Here is a 21368-nt window from a genome sequence, read left to right as displayed (position 1 = left end):
AACTGCTTCATTGCCTTTAATCAACAATGGTGATACGATACTGCTCTTAGTCGCTGCATATTAACTGCATTTAAACTATTTCGTCCTGTCTGCCGTCTTCTTAGGCACAATTTCTTCTGAGAACTGAGTTGTATTTAATATATTTTCCCATGTGTGGATAAATATTTCGAAAGATACTGTGCACGCATTCAATAATTTTGGATTTATATTTTTCTCTTATCTGATAAAATTTTCAGCAATTTTCAAGCTAAAATTCCGTAACAACTTACTCTAGCACAAGGAGTGGCAGTTAAACACATAAAGGTATGCGTCTTGTTTAATTTTGATACTGGATTTTGTTTTCTGCCAAACTTTTGGAGAGCCTGTTCATCTTTCAAGAGACTTAATTTTTGTTTATCGTTCTGAATTTAGCGTAAATGTATTTTTTATTTCTAAATGCTAAATTTGTGTTTCTTTTAGGGTAGTGTTTCTAACTCAGGTAATGATGCAACAAAGAAAAAAACAGCTTCAATCATAAATGAAACGATGTGTCGTAAATGACAATATTTAGGACATGTTAAACATAACAAAACGGAATGCGGAAAAGGGAGGCCAGGCAGCTCTTCTTACATTATCTTTTCCCATTCTTTATGCATCCCTTGTGTTAACTATGTATAGAATGAACTGGAAAAATGTGAGTAGTAACTAGGAAAAAACAGTAATTAATTGACTCTGATAAAATGAGTAGGAAACTTGACCTTATATATAGGGTTATCGAAAAGTAGGTATACAGCACCGTACTGATCAGCTCATTGCATTTAATATCATTTCTTACTGTCATCCACCAGGTAGACTTAGCTTCTTTATTATTTGTTCTTAATGAGTTTTTACTTATATCTTAAGCTTGGAAGAGTCGAAGCAAATACGCTCATAAACTAGAATGTTATACTTGATCATTGCAGGGATATATGCCTACTTTTGGGCCACCCTGTATAGCCCGAGAATAGTGTCCCGGTTTTTCGTTTACAAAATCTGGCAACCCTAATTAACACCCTGTATATATATATACTGACTTGAAGTAGATTATCAAACAATGCAGTTCCAATGTAAACGCATCATGATTTGATCAATCTTAGCCTAGCAACAATCAATCCAAACTTAATCCAAATTGAATGGAAACTCAAAATTTTACACTTGCTGATTTGAGATTTTGAGTTTTGAACTACGTACCGAAGAGCATAGTTTAGTAAACAAATCGAATTGGTTTGCCTAGCCACGATTTCTTTTATCCCAATTCACGTACCATTACATATCATATGTCAAAGCATCCAATATCTTAATCAATCATTATTTTTAAGCTATTATTACTTCATAAAAGATCAGAACCTTAATTCACTATTAAATATTCGAATAACTTATATCAGCATGTTATTACTATAACAAAACATCGTAACTACATTATCCTCTAATTACATGGACCACCATCAAAATTTTCCTTCCCTTCTTCTTCAGCCACATTTCTACTTCAATTCGCGCGTTTCGTTATTTATATTTAACTCACATTCCAAACAAATATAATAAGATCTACTAAATTAATTGAACCCAGAGAAAATGAATAAAATACTAACTCAAGGTATTTATGTTACATTTCTTTCAATGGTGCTAGATTCAAGATTAACTCCAACGGAAGTCAATGTTCCAATTTTTTGAAGTGTGGTAAATAACCAAAATCCTGGGGTCTTCAGAGTAGAGATTTTTAATAATTGATCGCTTCTTTTTATAAAGATGTATATAATTAATTACTGTTCATCCAGATTACTTTTGTCTGAATTCTACTTCCCCTCCCTCTTGATGTAATAGGATTCATAAACATTTCTTTCAACTTGCAACTAAATTTTGTGTATCCCATACGTCTTCGTCTTTGACTTTGTGTTGAGTAAAACCCAAATGGTTTGATAATCCAAATAATGCTATTTCTTTTTGACATTTCAGGAAAGCAACTGCGGCGTCGAGGAACTCCACCCTTCGTCTCTAAGCAGTGCAGGTTTTGTTTGCTAGGTGGCAGGAGTTGAGTCACAGTGCCTGAACGAGTAAGATATGTTTGTCATACTGACCGGGCACATGGAATTTTCGGTTGAAGAGCAACGGGTAGTTGTGAAATTTCCTCACCGCAGCAGAACGTTGTGCATCCGATATTCATCGCCAATTGATGTATGTGTGTGGGGGGGCAGGGGGTGTGCGCTCTTGCAGAAAACACTGTTACGAAGTGGATGCGTGAGTACAAAGCAGGAAGAACGTGCGTGAAAGATGAATAGAGGCCTGGACGTCCAAAAACAGTATCAACTGACGCAAACATTGCCCATGATGAAAATCGTATCATGGAAGATGGGCATCACCATACAGGAATTTGTGATACACTGGGTCTAACAATGGGAACAGTAGAACGAATAATTACAAATGAACTGAGTCTAAGAAAAGTTCTTTCTCGCTGGGTTACACAAATCCTTAGTGACGATGAGAAAGAGGCAAGAATTCGATAAAGTGTTGCAAACTTAATACGCTTCAAAAGAGAGGGACGCAATTTCTCGAAAAGTGTTGTAACAATGGATGAACCACAGATCCTATTGTTCCACCCAGAAACACAAAGGCAGTCGATGCAGTGAAGAAACACACATTCTCCAACTCCCCAAAAAATATGTCAGATGACACCCAATGAGAAAGTGCTGTACGCTATCTTTTGGAATTCCCAGAGAATGATATTGTCCCACGCTATTGCGAAAGGTCATATACAGTTATGAGCGAGTATTTTCGTACACCTTCGGAAACAGAATTATTGCCAAAATTGAGTGAGAAACGACCGCAAATGGCACTTCCATCCTCCACCACCACACCGTGCTAATGTTGTGACCTCATTCTTGGCTGATCACGGTATTGAATTTCTACCACACCCACCGTGCTCACTTTATTGCCCTGAGTGACTTTTGGCTGTTCCCAAACCTTAAGGTTTCTCTTCCTGTACGTCATTTTGCCTGTAGATCATCCATGGGAAGTACATTTTTGCAGTACCTGATACATCCCCCAAAGATGACTACGCCACATGCTACACAAAATGGACGGAGCTATGGTAACTTTGCATCGATAAAGAGGGAGAGTTTGTTGTTCTCGGAAATTAGAACGAAACGGTACGTATTTTTGGTGTGCACCTCGTAGGCTGAATATTACTAATCCTCGCTTTGAGAACTATGTACAACTTTGGCAATATATTATTGACTTCATCAGACACATACTAAGTACCTACGTTATGATGAAAGCGATGATATATTGCCCAAAATGTCACACATATTTATTAAATAATAGGCGTTTGCTTAGTCAATTTTATTTTTAAATATCCTTGCAGTCATAACTATATAGATTTGACCATATTTACAACTAGCTTGTCACATGTTCAAGTGGCTCTACAATTTGTCTATAAAATAGCTCTTATAATCTGTAAATGGCTCTTCACAATTTTCGGGAAAGTTACTGGACACATTGAATCATAATTTGTTAGCTACTTTTCGATTGATTGATTTTAATTTTAGCGTCCCAATCAGCAGCGAGGCTATATGAGACGTGGAACTACAGCTTAACGTGGGATCCGAACCACCTTAGCTCCTACTGGAAATTGAACCCATGTCTCCTGCGCAGAATGCTGATCATACAGCTAAGAGGTAGTTCTAACTACTTTTCGAAGTTATATGTTAAGGGTGAATGTTAGAAAAGCTATACAGGGATGATTAAGAGATATACTGAAACCATAAGTGAGGAATTAGGGACGGAATATCTGGATTATCAAAGCATCATAGACTGACCCTTGACAAAATCTCAGACATAAATAATTCAAAATCTTACATTGCAGCCCCAACTGTCGCTCTTGTCTAGAACGTAATTCTACAAGTTATTTAGATCTCTCTGCAACCATTATCAAGTGCAGGTATGACGCAAACCGGAATCTATAATTGTATTAGTATATCACTCCAAAACCTGTAAATATAAAAATTGGCACGGAGTATTCTGTGGCACATTCCTGTAATTTCTATTTAACACTTGATCTTCTCTCTCTCTCTTTCTACGTTTCTTCAAGCAAACCCATTCCTTAAATTTCTTGTTGTTAAATCCCGAGTAAATAACATATGGTGTTTCCTCATTGCCTTTATGCAGGCTTGAAGAGAATAAACATTTAACCTGAGAAATAATTATTAGTGATTATTCAAACATTGCTTTTATTAGTTTTTTTTTTTTTTTTTTTTTTGCCTAAGGAACGTAATCGTGGGATGTTAAACTAAAAAAAAATACATAAATAAATAAGTAAACAGGGTTGGCAAAAACCATGATTTTTATTGAAAAAAACAAAAAAAAATTTTTTTTTTTTTTTGTTTAAACCCAGTTTTTTTGATTTAAACAATCTGCTCTATGTATTTATATCACATATCGACATAAATAAGTTTGTTTCGCCTTGGTGTAATTATGCAACAACCGGGTTATGCTAGAAGGGGTCACATAAGCTTAAGGCGGAATCCAAACCGCTTCTTGACTTAAACCCGAGAGAAACTGTCCTCCATTTGAACTCGAAACCGGGACTAATTGGCCACAAATGCGATACGTCTGCCGACTTACTCACGGACTCCTGATAAAAAATACGTTGTACTGATCTTTACATATTTGTTAATATAATTGTCAAAAGTAATTTCAGAAGGACAAAAAGATAAACAGTTGCACAAGTGAAACCATTATACAGAATTACAAATGGACAACTTCAAAATACTGCAGAGTACAGAACTAATTTAATCCAAGTTAGTTTACTACAACTTTTATTAGTGCAAGTTAAAGAAATACAACGACTTAATTTGTATCACTAAGAAAAGTGAATAAAGATACGAATAATAATAACAAACTATAAAAAATCACAAAAGAAACACTCATACGGTAAACATAAGAAAAACAAAAGTTGCTTTTGTAATATAATCTCTTAGACTAATGAATGGGGAATATAGGTCTGAATATAATACGAATAATATACGGGAGTGAAACGTCATAAACCATAAATGTGTGTTCGTTTAGATTTTATGAACACTTACACTTTTACGAACATTTTTCCTTTATTTGGTTTAGACCTTTTATTTTTCTTTGAAAAAATCAGCTGGTTTAAACCAGCCAACCGTGTAAATAAATAAAATAAAGTTCATATTATGTTTTCGAAATGTGGCTCACTTTATACCTGCAATACAAGTAAACCAATAGTTCCAGTATACACACATTCAGCACACTACTTGGTTATGAATGGTGTATTTTTACTTTTAGCTGTTGTTTCTTTAGTGAAAATATTGAAAATTGGTATCTCGTTACAGTAGGCTGTTGTAATTTAATGTATGCAAAACCAACACAGTTGAAATACCATATAATTCTCTAGTTGAACTTTGAAAACAAACTTTATATCTGTACTTCAGTTTAAACCGATGTAACGAATACAATTTTTTTAAAAACAAAACTGAGGGAGCATTGATCACTAAGACCTTGAACAATGTATTTAGAACTAATAAAAAAATATGTGGTCCCTTTCTGATATTAACGATTGTTTGAAAATATGGTAAAAAGTTACTGCTTATTATTATAACTGTTGGCCAATTTGGTTAATGATAATGGAATATCATACTCTATCCATGTCTTCATTGTCCAAATTTAACGTAAATTTATATTATATTAAATTGTTATATTAAAAATAATAAAACACTACTAATGATCAAGTGATGTAATGAATATATGTATACTAGGACTAATGGTTTCGAAGAATACCAGCGTTTGCACACGTCTCCTGCAATGCCGGATCCGGTTCCGACAATGCCGGCGATGGAATCGGTGGCAATGTAATCAAATGGTAGCTTGCACACGCTTTCCGACCCGGCAAAAAAACCGGTGGCACTCCCGAGACCGGCAAATGCAGTCGGCCTAACCGCCGACAATGTCGATATCGGCTCCGGTTTTGTCGGCGGCAATGCTTTCTTATGCGTGGATGCACACACAGCCGGTAATGCCGGAGCCGGTTTGCTGATGGGTTTGTACAATCTAGCTACAGTGAGTGAGTGAGTGGCAAGGCGTTGTGTATTCTTGTTATTTTTTCCCCCCTGTATTTGGATTTTTTGTTTACTTAAGTTTTTTTTTTCTCTCTTTTTCACATCACTACAATACATAATGTAGAATTAAATAATCAAAATGGCTGTGAGGTACCACAAATACAGCGGCTTGCTATTTACATGAATTCTCAGCAAGGGAAATTCAGATCTTGTTTGAATTACCCAACAACGGCAACGCGGAAAGTGAGTTTCACGTATGTTATCTTCTACAGCCGAAACTTACTGAAACGATTTTAAGAAAGGGGTCGTTGGATTCGTTTTGATAGAGAATATGTCTTACCTGAAGTCATAATAAAAAAATAAAAAAATCAACATGGCAGAAATGAACAAAATGGAGATATGAAGAAATTATGAATCTAGGATAGCTGCAAAGTGTTTATCCTGTTAATTATGCAACTCAGTATGTAGGGTATGAATAACTTCATAAGAAAACAAGGGTTTAAATCTCCATCATAATCGAAGAAGTAGGCGTTCCCAAGCATAACAAAAGTTGTAAATAAAGTTAAAGTAAATAAAAACTAAAACACAACTACAGAAAGAACTGAAAAAGCACAAGGGCGCGGTGGCTCAACGGTAGAGCGCTCACCTCCGGTGCTTGGAGTCCGTGGTTCGATCCCAGCTCGCGCCGTGTGGACTTTGTGGTGGATAAACACCGTGCTCGTGGGTTTTCTCGGGGTTCGCCCGTGCATAACAAAGGTTGTAAATAAAGTTAAAGTAAATAAAAACTAAAACACAACTACAGAAAGAACTGAAAAAGCACAAGGGCGCGGTGGCTCAACGGTAGAGCGCTCACCTCCGGTGCTTGGAGTCCGTGGTTCGATCCCAGCTCGCGCCGTGTGGACTTTGTGGTGGATAAACACCGTGCTCGTGGGTTTTCTCGGGGTTCGCCCGTTTCCTCCCACTTCCTTCAATTACCATTTCATCTATTTCTCATCATCACCGTTTCCTTTAGCCTAACCGGCATAACCGTAGGATGTAAAACTTAATGATTTCATTTCATTTTTGAAAAAGCACAAACAGAACAAGAAAAATTCCAGTCTTATGGTTACATGCTGCTTTACCCTATACCTCATAAAAAAAAATTTTCACGTACTCTGTGTCTAGTCTGACATTTGTCCCATAGAACGATTGTGGACTGAATGAATAGGACTGAGTGAGATATCGTTTGTTTATTGCTCGATTCATGTGCTCTCCTTCACGTTCAAACTCAAATTACTTCTCGGCACCGGCATTGTCGGTGCCGGGGACGTGTGCAAACGCTGTAAGAGTAAATTAATGGGAAACAATTAACTATGTAAGCACAAATGTGTAACTTGGCGCATTATTTCACTTCAAATGAAAATACCGGTAATGGGAAAACAGCACAGATCATAAAATCAGCTACAATGTTTGAATAATCATTAAAAATTGAAGCGCTTAGAGGATAAAGGTGTTATGTTACATTTTTTTGAAACGCCGCATTCTGGCGGTTCATGCACGTGTTGTAAGTTAATCATTGTTTAGTGAGTCTTCGTCTGAGTGCAGATATTGAGAAACGATGAAGGCGGTATGTTAACGGACAAAGGTGTGAAAGTCAATTTTCCCGTCACATTAAATTTGTTACATAACACCTTTATCCTCTGAGCGCTTCAATTATTTCTACAGAAAACAAGTTCATTCTCTTCGAATCTAGATAAAGGTAACAAGAAGATTAGCATAGTTTATTAACTAGGAATTATTAACATTAATACTTAAAGAACTATATGCATTATTCCTACAGTGAAAGAAACTGACAAAATCTTCTTTAAGCAACGTAAATTTTTTTTATACACACTAAAAATGGCGAAAACTTGTCGCTGAAACGTTTGCGTCGGGATTGCTATTTGGATGCTTAGGTGAGTACTCAACTTCTGTTATTATCTAACATACAACCTACTACTTCGTTATATAATCCTCGCCCCCCCCCCCCTCCCTGCCCAAAACAAAAAAAAAGTTCCTGATACTCAGAAGGTAACAGTAATGAACATCCTGCGTTCATACTACACGTACACCTAATTATCCACGAGGACAGAAGTTTTGAAAAAATATACAAGAATCAAGTTAATAATGACAGAAAATTTCCTTCAGAGAATAAGTTAATGTCGAACATTTTATATCAAGCAGGACTAATTCAGTTGCCGCCTTCGTTGTGGGAGACCAGAGTCTGGCCCCGGTAAGAATACAAGATGTTGAGATATTAAGCTGTAGCTCATCTCGTATTGCTATCTGGGTTTAAATGTCCAAACACAAACTGGCACACCAAACACTTTATTTTAACGTGGCCAGGAGCAGTATGAACGCTACGAGTATTATACCCTTTAATTAGCCCAGCGTTACAAACAACACACAATAATGAATAAACCTTCCTACTTATATTGGATGTCACAATAAAGTATTAAAACCAAATAAAGTAACGCATATTTACAACTAGAGAAGAAGGTTAAATGTTGACTTACTGGACAAATAAATCGGACAGCAAACTTCGGTCACTGTCAGAATAGAGAACTATTGCATTAGAAGGATCATTTTCGTCATTGTCATTCTCTGGAAGATCAGGGTTCAATGCTTCGGCCATGACTGAAAGTGAAAGAATCTAAAATTAAGATAAAGACCACAGTTGATTACAGAAAACAGAAGTAATACGTAAGTTATCGAAGAATAAGAATGAATTAACTAAATATACACTAACACGATGTTACTTAACATGCAGGGTTGGCAAAAACGATAGTTTTTATTGAAAAAACCAAAAAAAAAAAAAAACCGGTTGTTTTGGTTTAAACCTTTTTGTTTTGTTTAAAGCATTTGCTCTATGTATTTATATCACATGTGGACAGAAATAAGTTTGTTTCACCTTGGTATTATTATGAAACAACCGGGTTATGCTGGAAGGGTCACATAAGCTTAAAGCGGAGTCCAAATCGTTTCTCGACTTACATCCGAAACAAATTGTCATCCATTTGAACTCGAAACCGGGACTAATTGGCCACAAATGCGATACGTCTGCCGACTCACTCACGAAGGGACTCCTGATACGTTGTACTGATCTTTACATACTTGTTAATATAATTGTCAAGTGTCATTTCAAAAGAACAAACAGTTACACAAGTGAAACCATTATACAGAATTGCATATGGACAATTTCAAAATACTGCAGAGTACAGAAGAACTAATTAAGTCCAAGTAACTTCATGACTTTTATTAGTCCAAGTTAAAGAAACACGACGACTTAGTTTGCATATCAGTAAGAAAAGTGAATAAAGATAAAAATTAAGTCCACTTTGGCTCTGACCCATTTATACATAAATAGATACCAAAGATACTTCTGATTTCAGTAAATGCCTCTCGTGGAGTTTGTATGACCCCTCCCCCCCCCCAAGAAAAAGGACGGTATTTCGATGTATTTTATCAATAGTAAACATTATTAAAACAAAACAATATTTAGAATTTTTCTTTAGTTGCAGTTGCATAACAATAATAACAAACTATAAAAAATCACAAAAGAAATATTCATAAACTTATAAAAAAAAGTTGCTTTTGTAGTATAATCTCTTTGAGTAATGAAATAATATGCGGGAGTGACATGTGATAACCCACAAATGTGTGCTCATCAAGATTTTACGAACACCTACACTTTTACGAACATTTTTCGTTTTTTGGTTTAAACCAGACCACCTAACCGTGGTTCAAAGTAACGAGAACAACAATTGCGTCTACTTCTGTGCGTGCTATCCGTAAGTAGAAAATCTACTTCACCTAAACTAGTCAAATCTAACGTGGCATTAGTGTATGTCATCCTACTCTATTTGCAAATTGATAAGCATGGAAGAAACATCTGAACAAACAAAAATTAAAATAAGGGGTTAAGTTCCGTGGTGGTCCCCAAAATCACAAATTTATGCGCTAATTGATACAACGAAAGCAACAGAAAAACGAAAAAGATACTAAAGGTCACCACTGTACAGTAAGTAATAAAGTAAAATGAAATTTAATCTTGAACAATATGAAGGTACGTAGTAGGGTGGAGTGATTTTTTTTTTTCGGAAACGGGTACCCTTCAATGACTGTGTATGACACCTAGTAACAATTCTGTAAAATATTTCATTTTTACGACGTCATCTTCAGTCTGCGCATTTGGCTTAAAGTTTGAATTTTTTTTATTTTACTTTTTTTTTTATTTTTACATTTTTACATTTTTTTTCAAGAACTTGAAACAAAAAAAAAAAAAAAAAAAAACCCTAACGGGTAGTCACTAAATAGTAGAACAAGGCTTTAAATATAGACAGGATTTTTAAAACATTTTCAGCTGGTGGTTTCAGTCTACGCATTATGCCTAAAAATCGCCAAATTGTCCGAAATTTCCGATATTTAGAGCCTACTATTATTTATATAATCAGTAATATTTTAAAATAGCATATATGTATCATCAAGTCACGTTCTTATAATCAGTTAATAAACTTTTTCACAAAACTAGAAAGACATGTTAACTGTGTTGTGTAGGTGTAATAACGTTAACCTGGTGTGAATCAGCTTGCAGCGCTTCATCCGGGAGTGTTGGCCTTGGCAAGACAGACAAGTGGCGACTTGAGACTCCCTCCCTCTCTCCTCTCTGACTGCATTAGTCATGTTCTAGTACTGTGTGTTACTGTGCTTTGTGTGTTTATCACTGCGTTATGGCGTTCCCTAGGACTCGTGGCAAGGATTTACCTCATCCTATTATACGCAATGGTCAATATATGGGCGAGTCTTTGCTTCCTACCTGTAGAGATGTATTAAAATACTACATTTATGTTTGGAACAATGAAAAAATTACGCAAAATGGCAACAACCCTAGTTTTTTAGAAGTGTCCAAGATTGTTGTTGACAAGTTAAACTTCTTGTGGGGAAAAGCTTCGATCCCATGCATAACCTCTAAAGCCACTAGAGATTTATTAAAAAAAGAAGTTGATTTAGTGCAAGCACTCAACAAAACATACAAACGTAACAAAGATAAGGACAGTTTCAAAAAACTAGCCGACTTTAACAACAGAGTTGAGACATTGTTCGATGTTAGTGCATGTAAATGTTGATTTTCAACTTTGTAAATCTGATTCCACTAAGAAGGTTCCAATACTTGAACGCAAATTCTTGACCGATCAAAGAACTGTTCGGAAAATGGCGATTGGACAGGTTGATATTAAAATGACATCAGCAAATAGAAAGAAAATAGCAAGGAAAATGGTAGAAGAAGAGAGACTGTGTAAGAAACGTTATGAAGGATATGAAATTGGCTTGTATAGCAACAATGAGGACGCTATAGACATAACTCCCACTTCAAAAAATGGGTTGTGTTCCAGATTTGGAGGTTATTTTAGAGGAACCATTCCCGCCCCTTCCTCAGCTACTACCATAAATACTCAAACTAGGCTAAAAATACCATCGTTTCCCGAGTATGTGATAGGTATGGCGTACCTGATTACGCAGCAGCAGCTTTAGCCTCTGCTATTTTACACGATGTACAGTCCACTCATTCTTTCGATAATGTTATAAATGACGTTGTGGTAGACAGGAGTATAGTAAGACGCGAGCGAATCAAATATCGGCATTAAGTTCTAAATAAGGAAACAAAGGTAAAAATACAGGCCTTATACTTTGACGGTAGAATTGACAACACCCTTCGTATTCACAAGACAGACGATGGGAAAATGCCCAGAACAACTGTTAAAGAAGATCACATTCCACTCATAAAGAAGCCTAAATCAAGATTCACCGGTTACACAGTTCCATTGTCTGGGAAAGCCATTGACATTGCTAATTCTATCGTCGATTACTTTTCTGAGCACAATCTTACAATGTCGGAAATAGTTTGCATTGGATGTGATGGATGCCCTACAAACTAGAGACCTGCACGGGCTGGGCTGGGACAGATTAATTGCAATTCTTTAATAATTATTGACTTTCGTTAAACGATAATTGGAATAAAGCCAAACGCTGAAGAAGTGTGCCCGCGAAAAATGTTACAAAGAATGCAATAGCTATTTACAGTTTGTGTTGCTTAGCAGCTCCACTTTCACTATAGAGGATTGGAGGCATTACGCGGTAAATTGAGCTCTGACCTTGACCTTCACTGAATCCAAAATATGACAAGAAGGGGTGGGAAAGTTCTGCCTGTCGCTAAACAATACTGCCATCTTCATAGAATTTTAAGATTATACGTAGCTACAAAAACTCCATCACAAACACTAAGAGTTGGCAACCTTCATCGTGAAAGTTTATGCATCTAGCTGGTTCAGGATTAAGTGTAATCCAAAAGTTTATAATGGAGCTCAAAACTTGTGGGAAACTATAATGAGTTGCACTTACCTATCTGAGGAAAATCGGAAAATTGTACACAAATGTAACCAAGACAATGGGTACTTTGCTCACCATGAAAACATGCTCATAGCTATGTTGCTTGATAAGAGAGATCATATAAAGAAACTGGTTTTAGGACGTATCATCCAGGTTCGATCTAGAGAACAAGCCAGTAAACCACTAAGACGGTTTGAAATCCCGAAAATAAATTTTGGAGCATCAGAGTATGTCGATATGATTGATTGGAATGATGTGGAAGTGACAAAACCACCTCTCACAATGCATTTGAAAAATCAGGATTTGCAAAGGTTACTGGAAACTGAGAGTGTAAACATAGCTTCTGAGTGCAATCTTTTTGAACTCCCATCCCACACGCAAGCGGTAGAAAGAGCGGTCAAAGAAGTCACTGTTTCCTCAAAATTGGTCTGTGATAAAAAAGAAAAGAGAAAGCTTAATCAAAACTAGAATGTTTGATAGAAATATCCGTCCAATATATGACACACAGAAACAATTTACATGTTGAAGACTTTTCTTACAGATGTAAAGACATGCTCTCATGGTTGGGTGGGCATGGGTGGGACTCGAAGTCCAACCACCTCCCAATGGTGAGTCCTGGGTAGTTTAATATGAAGTAGCAAAGAGTTGCACAATGCAAAGTTGACTAACGAAAGCTATATAACAAGTTTTGATAACATTATAAGAGAATATCAGTAATTATAAAACGTTAAAAATATCGGAAATTTCGGACAATTTGGCGATTTTTAGGCATAATGCGTAGACTGAAACCACCACTTAAAAATGTTTTAAAAAATCCTGTCTATATTTAAGGCCTTGTTCTACTATTTAGTGACTACCCGTTCGTTTTTTTTTTGTTTCAAGTTCTTTAAAAAACAATTGTAAAAATGTAAAAAAATTTCCCACTTTAAGCCAATTGCGCAAATATTTTACAGATTTGTTACTAGGTCTCATACACAGTCATTGAAGAGTATCAGTTTCCGAAAAAAAAAAAAAAAAGACTTTTTTTCACTCCACCCTAGTGCGTAGCGAGACTGCATTAGGTAAAGTGACAATAGAACATAATTTGTCAGTGTTCCAAACCGCCTAAGTAACTAACCTAGGAAGTGTGTGATGTAATAGGAGAGAGAAAGGCGCAGATTGATTCTAAAAGAACTAGATAGTGCTCCATTACGTATCGCCCCCTTCGGGGCTCGGTGCTATCCCATTTTAGGGGGAGGGGGCATAAATTTGTAAAATCTATGGAAGAAGCATGTGAATTGATTTCAGGATAGGATTGTAAAAGTAATCAGAACATATAGAGATCTTACCTCTCATATGTAAAATAAGGTAGAAATAAAAGATGCGAAGTATTCTCCTTGTACTACATAGTACTCCATTAGGAAGACATGATGAAATGAAGTGTTATGTGAAGGCAGTCTACAAAGTGATCATGGAAGAGGCTGCAAAGCTGTGCCATTTGTAAGTCATGTGTTTTTATGCCATATAAAGTATTATTCCACCATCCCTAACGCGCCTGCTCTTTACGGACGCACCACCTCGGGCCTACTTGCTGCGCTCCTCTCCCGGCTCGGTTAGAAAGCACTCGTGCTTTTTAGCAGATACCTAGCACAAGTTGGTTTTGTGCTTTCAAGTTGGTTCGAATTCGATACACTGTAGTTTTTATGCCAAGCTACATCCTCCCTTACAATCATATATTAAGGAAACAATTTTATAACTCCATTGAAACATAGTTTTCGTTATTTCTGAGCAGGGCAGTGCAACATTGAACAGTTAAAAGGTACCACTTTTGCACAGTAATACAATATGGATGCATAGGGCTGCGTAGTTAAGGTTGGTGTAAAGGGACAAGTTTTGCCGATAGATGTCACTACAGTCTTCGTATCTCTCTCATGTATTTTTTGCTTTTCACAAAAATTCACGATTTCTCATATAAATTTCAGCTTACAGACTTCAAACATTGAGAGAAGGAACTTCATAACCTATCGAAGGCATCAATCCGTGCCGATTTTTTATTTGTATTTTTCTTCATTGTTGAAATAGCTTGATTGTTAAAATGGATATCCTAACCTTTAACAATGGAACTGTTTCAACAATGAAGAAAATTATAAATAAAAAATTGGCACAGATTGTTGCCTTCGATAGGTTATGAAGTTCCTCCTGTAGAAATTTGAACTCTCTAGGTTGAAATTTGTAAGAAAAATTGTAAATTTTCGTGAAAGGTAAAAAATACACGAGAGAGATATGAAGACCGTAGTGACATCTATCGGCAAAACTGGTCCCTTTACACCAACCTTAAGTGAGGAATAAAGAAAGCAGGAAATTAAGAAATATTTGCAAAATACAGTTACAACTGAAATAGGGAAATGAAACAGGAGTAATTGTAAGCAGGGGCGTCATTTAGGGGGGTAGGATGGGGCAATTCTTCTCTCAAGAGTTTGAGGAATACATATACAGGGTGAGTCAAAAGTCCTTGGACACCTGCGTAAGTTTGAAAATCGACGGGAAAAGTAAAAAGTGACGATGGGAACAGAGGTTTGATGAGGGGCCGCAACTTTTGGAGTGTATGCCATTCATGGCCGCCATCTTGAAATCCGCCATTTTGGATTCAAGTCATCTTTTTTATATGGGAAGGGGGTGTATGACACATCAAATAACACTAGCTTGAGCTCAGGAATTTAGTGGTGTAATTTGTTTTTTTCTATCTTGTATAGTTTAGAAGTTATTAATGTTCAAATGTGGGAAATTACCTTGATACTAAATGCTACAACACATGTTCTACGTGTTGTCGATCCCGTGCAATGCACAACTGTAGTCGCCGCAACCACTTTGACTGCACACGGAGGAGAATGTCTCCTGAAATTTGGTCACAGGCTTGTTGGATGCGTTCCTCTAGGTGTCTCAAATCACGGATTGTCTCAGCATACACTATCTGCTTAAGATGTCCCCATAGATAAAAATCAAGGGGCGTTAAGTCAGGGGATCTGGGCGGCCACTCCACGGGACCACGGCGACCAATCCACTTCCCTGGCAGTTGTTCATCCAACCATTCACGGACACCAAGTCCTAGTGTGGAGGGGCTTCATCGTGCTGAAAATAAGATGAGAAAATGCCGTCAGCGTTCAGTGCGACAGGGAACACAAGGTCCTGCAGCAACATCAGATACTGTGGTGCAGTTAAGGTGTTGTAAATAAAAAATGGCCCAATGATGCAGGTGTCCCATATGCCACATCACACCATCACCTTCGCTGGACTATGTTCTCGACTCGGGTCAACCCAGTTCGGATTTGCATCACACCAGTATCGACAATTATGTCGATTAACTTCCCCGTTCAAAGTGAAATACTCCTCGTCGCTGAACAGTAGCCCACATGCAGAACTCCAACCGGCGATCAGGGTCATTCTCTTTCAGTTTATGTTGCATGTGCAGCTTGTAACGATGCCACTGATTGGCGTGCAATATCCGGACAACGGAGGATTGGCTTATTGCACATGCTAGGGACACACGACGGGTACTTCGTTTAGGACTTTTCACAAACGACGCAACAACCGCCGTTGCAGTTTCCTCATTGGTGGCAGTCTTTGGTCGCCCACTACGTGCCCTATCTTGAACAGAGCCCGTCACTCGGAATTTGGTGATCACGTGAGCCACCGTGCTGTGCGATACCGGTTCGGTGTCTGGATGCCGTCTGTTGTAGTCAGCTACTATTGTTCGGTAGCTGCGTTCTCCTGATATAAGGATGATTTCGATCTTCTGTTCACGTGTCAGACCTATTTTATATCACCTGGAACAAAGAGAGAACTGGGTCAGTATCAAGGTAATTTCCCACCTTTGAACATTAATAACTTCTGAACTGTACAAGATAGAGAAAAACAAATTACACCACTAAATTCCTCAGCTCAAGCTAGTGTTATTTGATGTGCCATACACCCCCTTCCCATTTAAAAAAATGACTTGAATACAAAATGGCGGATTTCAAGATGGCGGCCATGAATGACATACACTCCAAAAGTTGCGGCCCCTCATCAAACCTCTGCTCCCATCATCACTTTTTACTTTTCCCGTCGATTTTCAAACTTATGCAGGTGTCCAAGGACTTTTGACTCGCCCTGTAGTTTAATCGATTGTCTACTAATATACTAGTACAAAACGTGAGTCTTATGTCGGTGGTGTTCTTTCTCCCTCAAGCGAAATCTGAAATTACGCCCCTGATTGTAAGCAAGGTATATAACTATCAATAATTAGGAAGACAACGTTTAGAACAGGTGTTACTCTGATCATGAGGTGGAGTGAAGGGATGAAAAGCTTCAGCGGAACCTTAGAAAAAGTTACGTTGATCCACTATAAAATTTTATGTAAATAGAACCTGCAGACAGGATTTGAAAAAAAAAAAAAAAAAAAAAAAAAAGTTAAAAAAACAACCCACCTGGACCCATATAGGTTTTTCGGGTATAATTGTTTTTTTCGAAATATTTCCACGTTTTTGTGGTAAAAGTATGTGATTTATAATTCAAGATTGTCATTGTCACAACTTGCAACAATTTTCTATTCACTGTTGCTTTGAAAAAATGGCCACCAGTTTGAAACCTTATATTGGATCGCCGAGAAAATCTATACAGGAAATATAGTGTCTCGTGCTTATACCCTGAAAATTTAATCTTAAAAGACCGAACGTTGTACCCTATAGTGTGTGTGTGGTACAGGCAGATAAACGAACAAATGTCGAGTCATCCCAGAAGCCTGTGACGTTCGCAAAATATGAATAACAGATATATTATTTAAAACAAAGATATAATTCATGTTTAAAAAAAAAAATAAATGTTTCATAATGTCTTAAATGAAATTAAATACCTTCCAGCGTAAAATAAACTGTTGTTGGAAAACCAGTTGGATAAACAGTTTTATTGTTGAAGCATTCTTTTCCTAAGCTTTGTGCGTTCAATTATGGGAATTTCCCGAGCACTTCTTTCACGACAGGTTTTTCCCGAAAATGCAGCTTTCTTTACTGTACATCGAAATTTCCACTAGTACGGAAGTTTGAATTCAGCACTTGAAACAGTAGTGTTACGTAGTTTTCGGAACTCCGAGCATTAAGCTTCTTAAACTTGACAAGAATTTTTACGCTATTGCTGGTGTTGCTTGTACAGAATGCTTGTTTGAAGAGTCGCTACAAATGACTGAACTAAACTGTTGTTGGAAAACCAAATCTTACTGAATAATACTGGTGTTACCATCAAAAATAAGAAGGAACTAATAGTTTTACAAATGTATTTATATACTTACTGCTAGTACCGGCACCCATGGCCTTAAACCCGTCAAACGTATGAAAGATTAAGTCCCTCGGCGTCGCCGAGCACACTATTCATGGAAAGTATTTTCTAAAATATAAAATTGCATATTTTATTTCAAATAGGCTATAAGCATAATCCATACATTAATATGTTCTATAATTATCTCAAGCTAAGACAAGGTTCATCTTTTATTAATTTTATTTATTCATTCAGTGCATTCAGAACTTCATAGTCTTAAGTTTAATTATTATGTACACTTTAACGTGAAAGCATTAATTCGCCCAAGGAAAGTCCAAAATCTGATAAAAGTAACTTTCAATGTGATTACCTTAGTTGTACCAATAATATACTAACAAAAAGCTCAAAAACCCAGGTGGGTCTTAAGGTGGGAACAACCCGAAAAAACCCATCGGTTTTTTGGGCTGGACCCACTTGGGCAAACTCTGCCTGCAGATAACTATTATAAATGTAACATTAAACTCTGTGAGCATACGTATATACAATTCTCAGTTTAACACTCTACAAGTTATCATTATTTAAAAAATATATAAATAAACTAGAACAGTAACACCATTATTTCTACATTCATTTTTCTATGTTGTAAGCGACACTTCCCTTACTGATTCCAGCAAATAAAATGTACAAGATGACCAGAACCTTTAACAAGAGTGTAATACTGCATGCAAAAATAATGGTATTAATTTGTTTCTTTTTTGAAGGTCTCTTTTTGCTGGTGTTTCTTTTTTGAAGGTCTCTTTTTGAGCACCAAGTCTATATGAGACGCGAATCCACAGTTTAACATGGGATTTCTATATATGCTTACAAAATTCAATATAATATTTACAGGAACCAATTGCAGGTTCTAGTAAAAATCGGTGTTGTCATCTAAACCAATTGTTGCAAAGTACTTATAGGAAATAGTAACGAAACCTTATTGAGCGAATCAATAGCTCAGCAACATGGAACAATTATATTGCACAATGCAAGCAAATCTGTTACGAAGAACTGGTTAACGAATTATAAGGGAATACAAATAAATGGAACTGAAGCAATTACAATTTATAAAGAAGCGTGGAATGAACGAATGGGACCGTGTTTGCCATAAATTATAATAGAGCCCAAAAATGTACCCCCTTGCCCATCAACAGCACCAAGATCTGCTTCTACGGCTTAGTTATTTGAAGTTGTTTAAACAAGAGTTCCGAAAGAACAGTAGTCTACGTGTTATCCCATTTTATGTGGGCATTCTTACTATCGCAGAAAGTATTTTTTAAGGGAGAAGTTACATCAATATGTGCAGATTCAGTTTAGGAATGCTGAATATAAATACAACGTGTGGATACATGACATAAAACCACAGTCCACAAAACATAAGCTAACTTGAAAACCAGGGTTGGCAAAAACCATGGTTTTTATTTAGAAAAAAAAAGTTTTTTTTTTTTGTTTAAACCAGGTTTTTTTTTGGTTTAAACCAGGTTTTTATGGTTTAAATGATTTGCTCTATATATTCATATCATATATGGACAGAAATAAGTTTGTTTCGCCTTGATGTTATTATGCAACAACCGGGTTATGCTGGAAGGGGTCACATAAGCTTAAAGCGAAATAAAAACCGCTTCTCGAGTTACATCCGAGAGAAATTGTCCTCCATTTGAACTCGGAACCAGGACTAATTGGCCACAAATGCGATACGTCTGCCGACTCACTCACGAAGGAATCCTGATAAAAAAAATATGTTGTACTGATCTTTACATGCTTCTTAATATAACTGTCAAGAGTCATTTCAGAAGGACAAAAAGATAAACAGTTGCACAAGTGAAACCATTATACAGAATTACATATGAACAATTTCAAAGTACTACGAAGTACAGAAGAACTAATTTAGTTCAAGTTAGTTAACAACGACTTTTATTGGTCCAAATTAAAGAAATACACCGACTTAATCTGCATATCAATAAGAAAAGTGAATAAAGATACGAATTATTTGAGTCCACTTTGGCTGAGACTCATTTATACATAAATAGATACCAAAGATACTTATATCACTAAATGCCTCTCGTGGGATCTGTATGACCCCCCCCCCACACACACACACACACAAAAAGTACGGCATTTTCGATGTATTTTATCCATAGTAAACATTGAAACGAAACAATGTTTAGAATTTTTCTTCGATTGCAATTACATAACAATAATAACAACTACAAAAAAATCACAAAATAAACATTTAAAAACTCGTAAAAAAAATTGCTTTTGCAGTATAATCTTTTTGAGTAATGAATGGGGAATTTAGGTCTGAATATAATACGAATAATATACGGAAGTGAAACGTGATAACCCACAAATGTGTGTTCATCACGATTTTACAAACACTTACACTTTTACGAACATTTTTTTGTTTTTTGGTTTAAACCAGTTGTTTTTTTTTTTTTTTAAAAAAAAAACCAGCTGGTTTAAACCAGCCAACCCTGCTGAAAACACACACCAATTTGGGTTAGGTAGTCACTAAAAAGCACGAATGCTACCTAACAGAGTCAGGGGAGGAGCGCAGTAGAGATCCATATGATAACACGTCCATGAGGAGCAGGCGCGTCAGCGACGGTGAGTATATTTATACGCAAGGATAATACAAAAACACTTTGTATAGCATAAAAACTCATGCGTTGCGTGTGGCACAGCTTTGCGACACTTTTATGGTAACTTTGTATACTGCTTTCACATAGCACTTGATTATGTCTTCCGTATGGAGTACTACGTGCTAAAGAGCACACTTTGCATTTCCTATTTTTATCTTATTATACATGGGAAAGGTAAGATCCTGTTATATTTTAATTATTCATATAATTGTATTATGATAGCATTATAAAATCAAGAAACATGTTTTTTTCCCGAAGCTTTTACAAATTTATACCTCTATAAAATGGAATAACACCGTAGTCCATTCGCTTGTCCGAGAAACGGGCTCCTACGTAATGGATTCATTTATAGTGATATACACTTGTTATTCAGAATTTTAGAACCATTTCGTAACATTAATCCTCATACAGCCAATGCACTAATATTTTTTTAAGTGATCTTGTTTAGTATAACGCATCGAAAAGGGTTATCCCGCGAGTTTCAAAATTAGTCACTTTTTAACTCTTCACATAAGGCCTATTACATTTTATCTACTGGATTCAAATAATGTCACAATATAACAGCTACGAGAGGGTACAGATCTACAGTACGGATCCACAGATTTGTAAAATTTACAGAACAAATTTTTAATAATATTTTAGTAGGCTAGTGTGTAAATTATCTAAATATGTTGTGTTTTACATGTAAGTTGCGTAACTACATAAAAATACATTAATGAAAGACGAACCTGTTACGCACGGATACGCCCATAAGGCAGCTATATCAGTTCACAAGGTATAAACTTTCATACTCGGTTGGCTCTCTTTTAGCAGACAATGTGCTGTGTTTTTCCTTGACGCAATATTTCCATTATATTTTTTCACCAGCTGATTTGATTAAATTTAATTAATAATACCCTCTATTCCTTTGAAATATTTGTCAGAATAA

The 21368-nt window shown here is 36.4% G+C and overlaps 1 protein-coding gene across 4 annotated transcripts in view; it reads right to left on the bottom strand.

Moving 5' to 3' along the window:
* LOC145688127 (serine/threonine-protein kinase ATR-like) overlaps window positions 1-21368 on the bottom strand; it is a 381701-nt gene that overhangs the window by 353403 nt on the left and 6930 nt on the right. For 2 of the 4 annotated variants that reach the window (XM_081761900.1, XM_081761902.1), the window contains exon 2: window positions 8624-8744. In XM_081761900.1, coding sequence (XP_081618026.1) covers window positions 8624-8742 — 119 coding nt within the window. In that variant the 5' untranslated portion in view covers window positions 8743-8744. Of the gene's footprint in view, window positions 1-8623; window positions 8745-17796; window positions 17892-21368 lie in introns of those variants that run through there. The other 2 variants (XM_081761899.1, XM_081761901.1) reach the window with 2 other exon arrangements.

This window comes from Thermobia domestica, chromosome 6, assembly GCF_964235325.1.
Source record: "Thermobia domestica chromosome 6, izTheDome1.hap1.1, whole genome shotgun sequence".
Taxonomy (NCBI): Eukaryota; Metazoa; Arthropoda; class Insecta; order Zygentoma; family Lepismatidae; genus Thermobia; species Thermobia domestica.
This window is presented reverse-complemented; position numbering and strand designations above follow the sequence as displayed.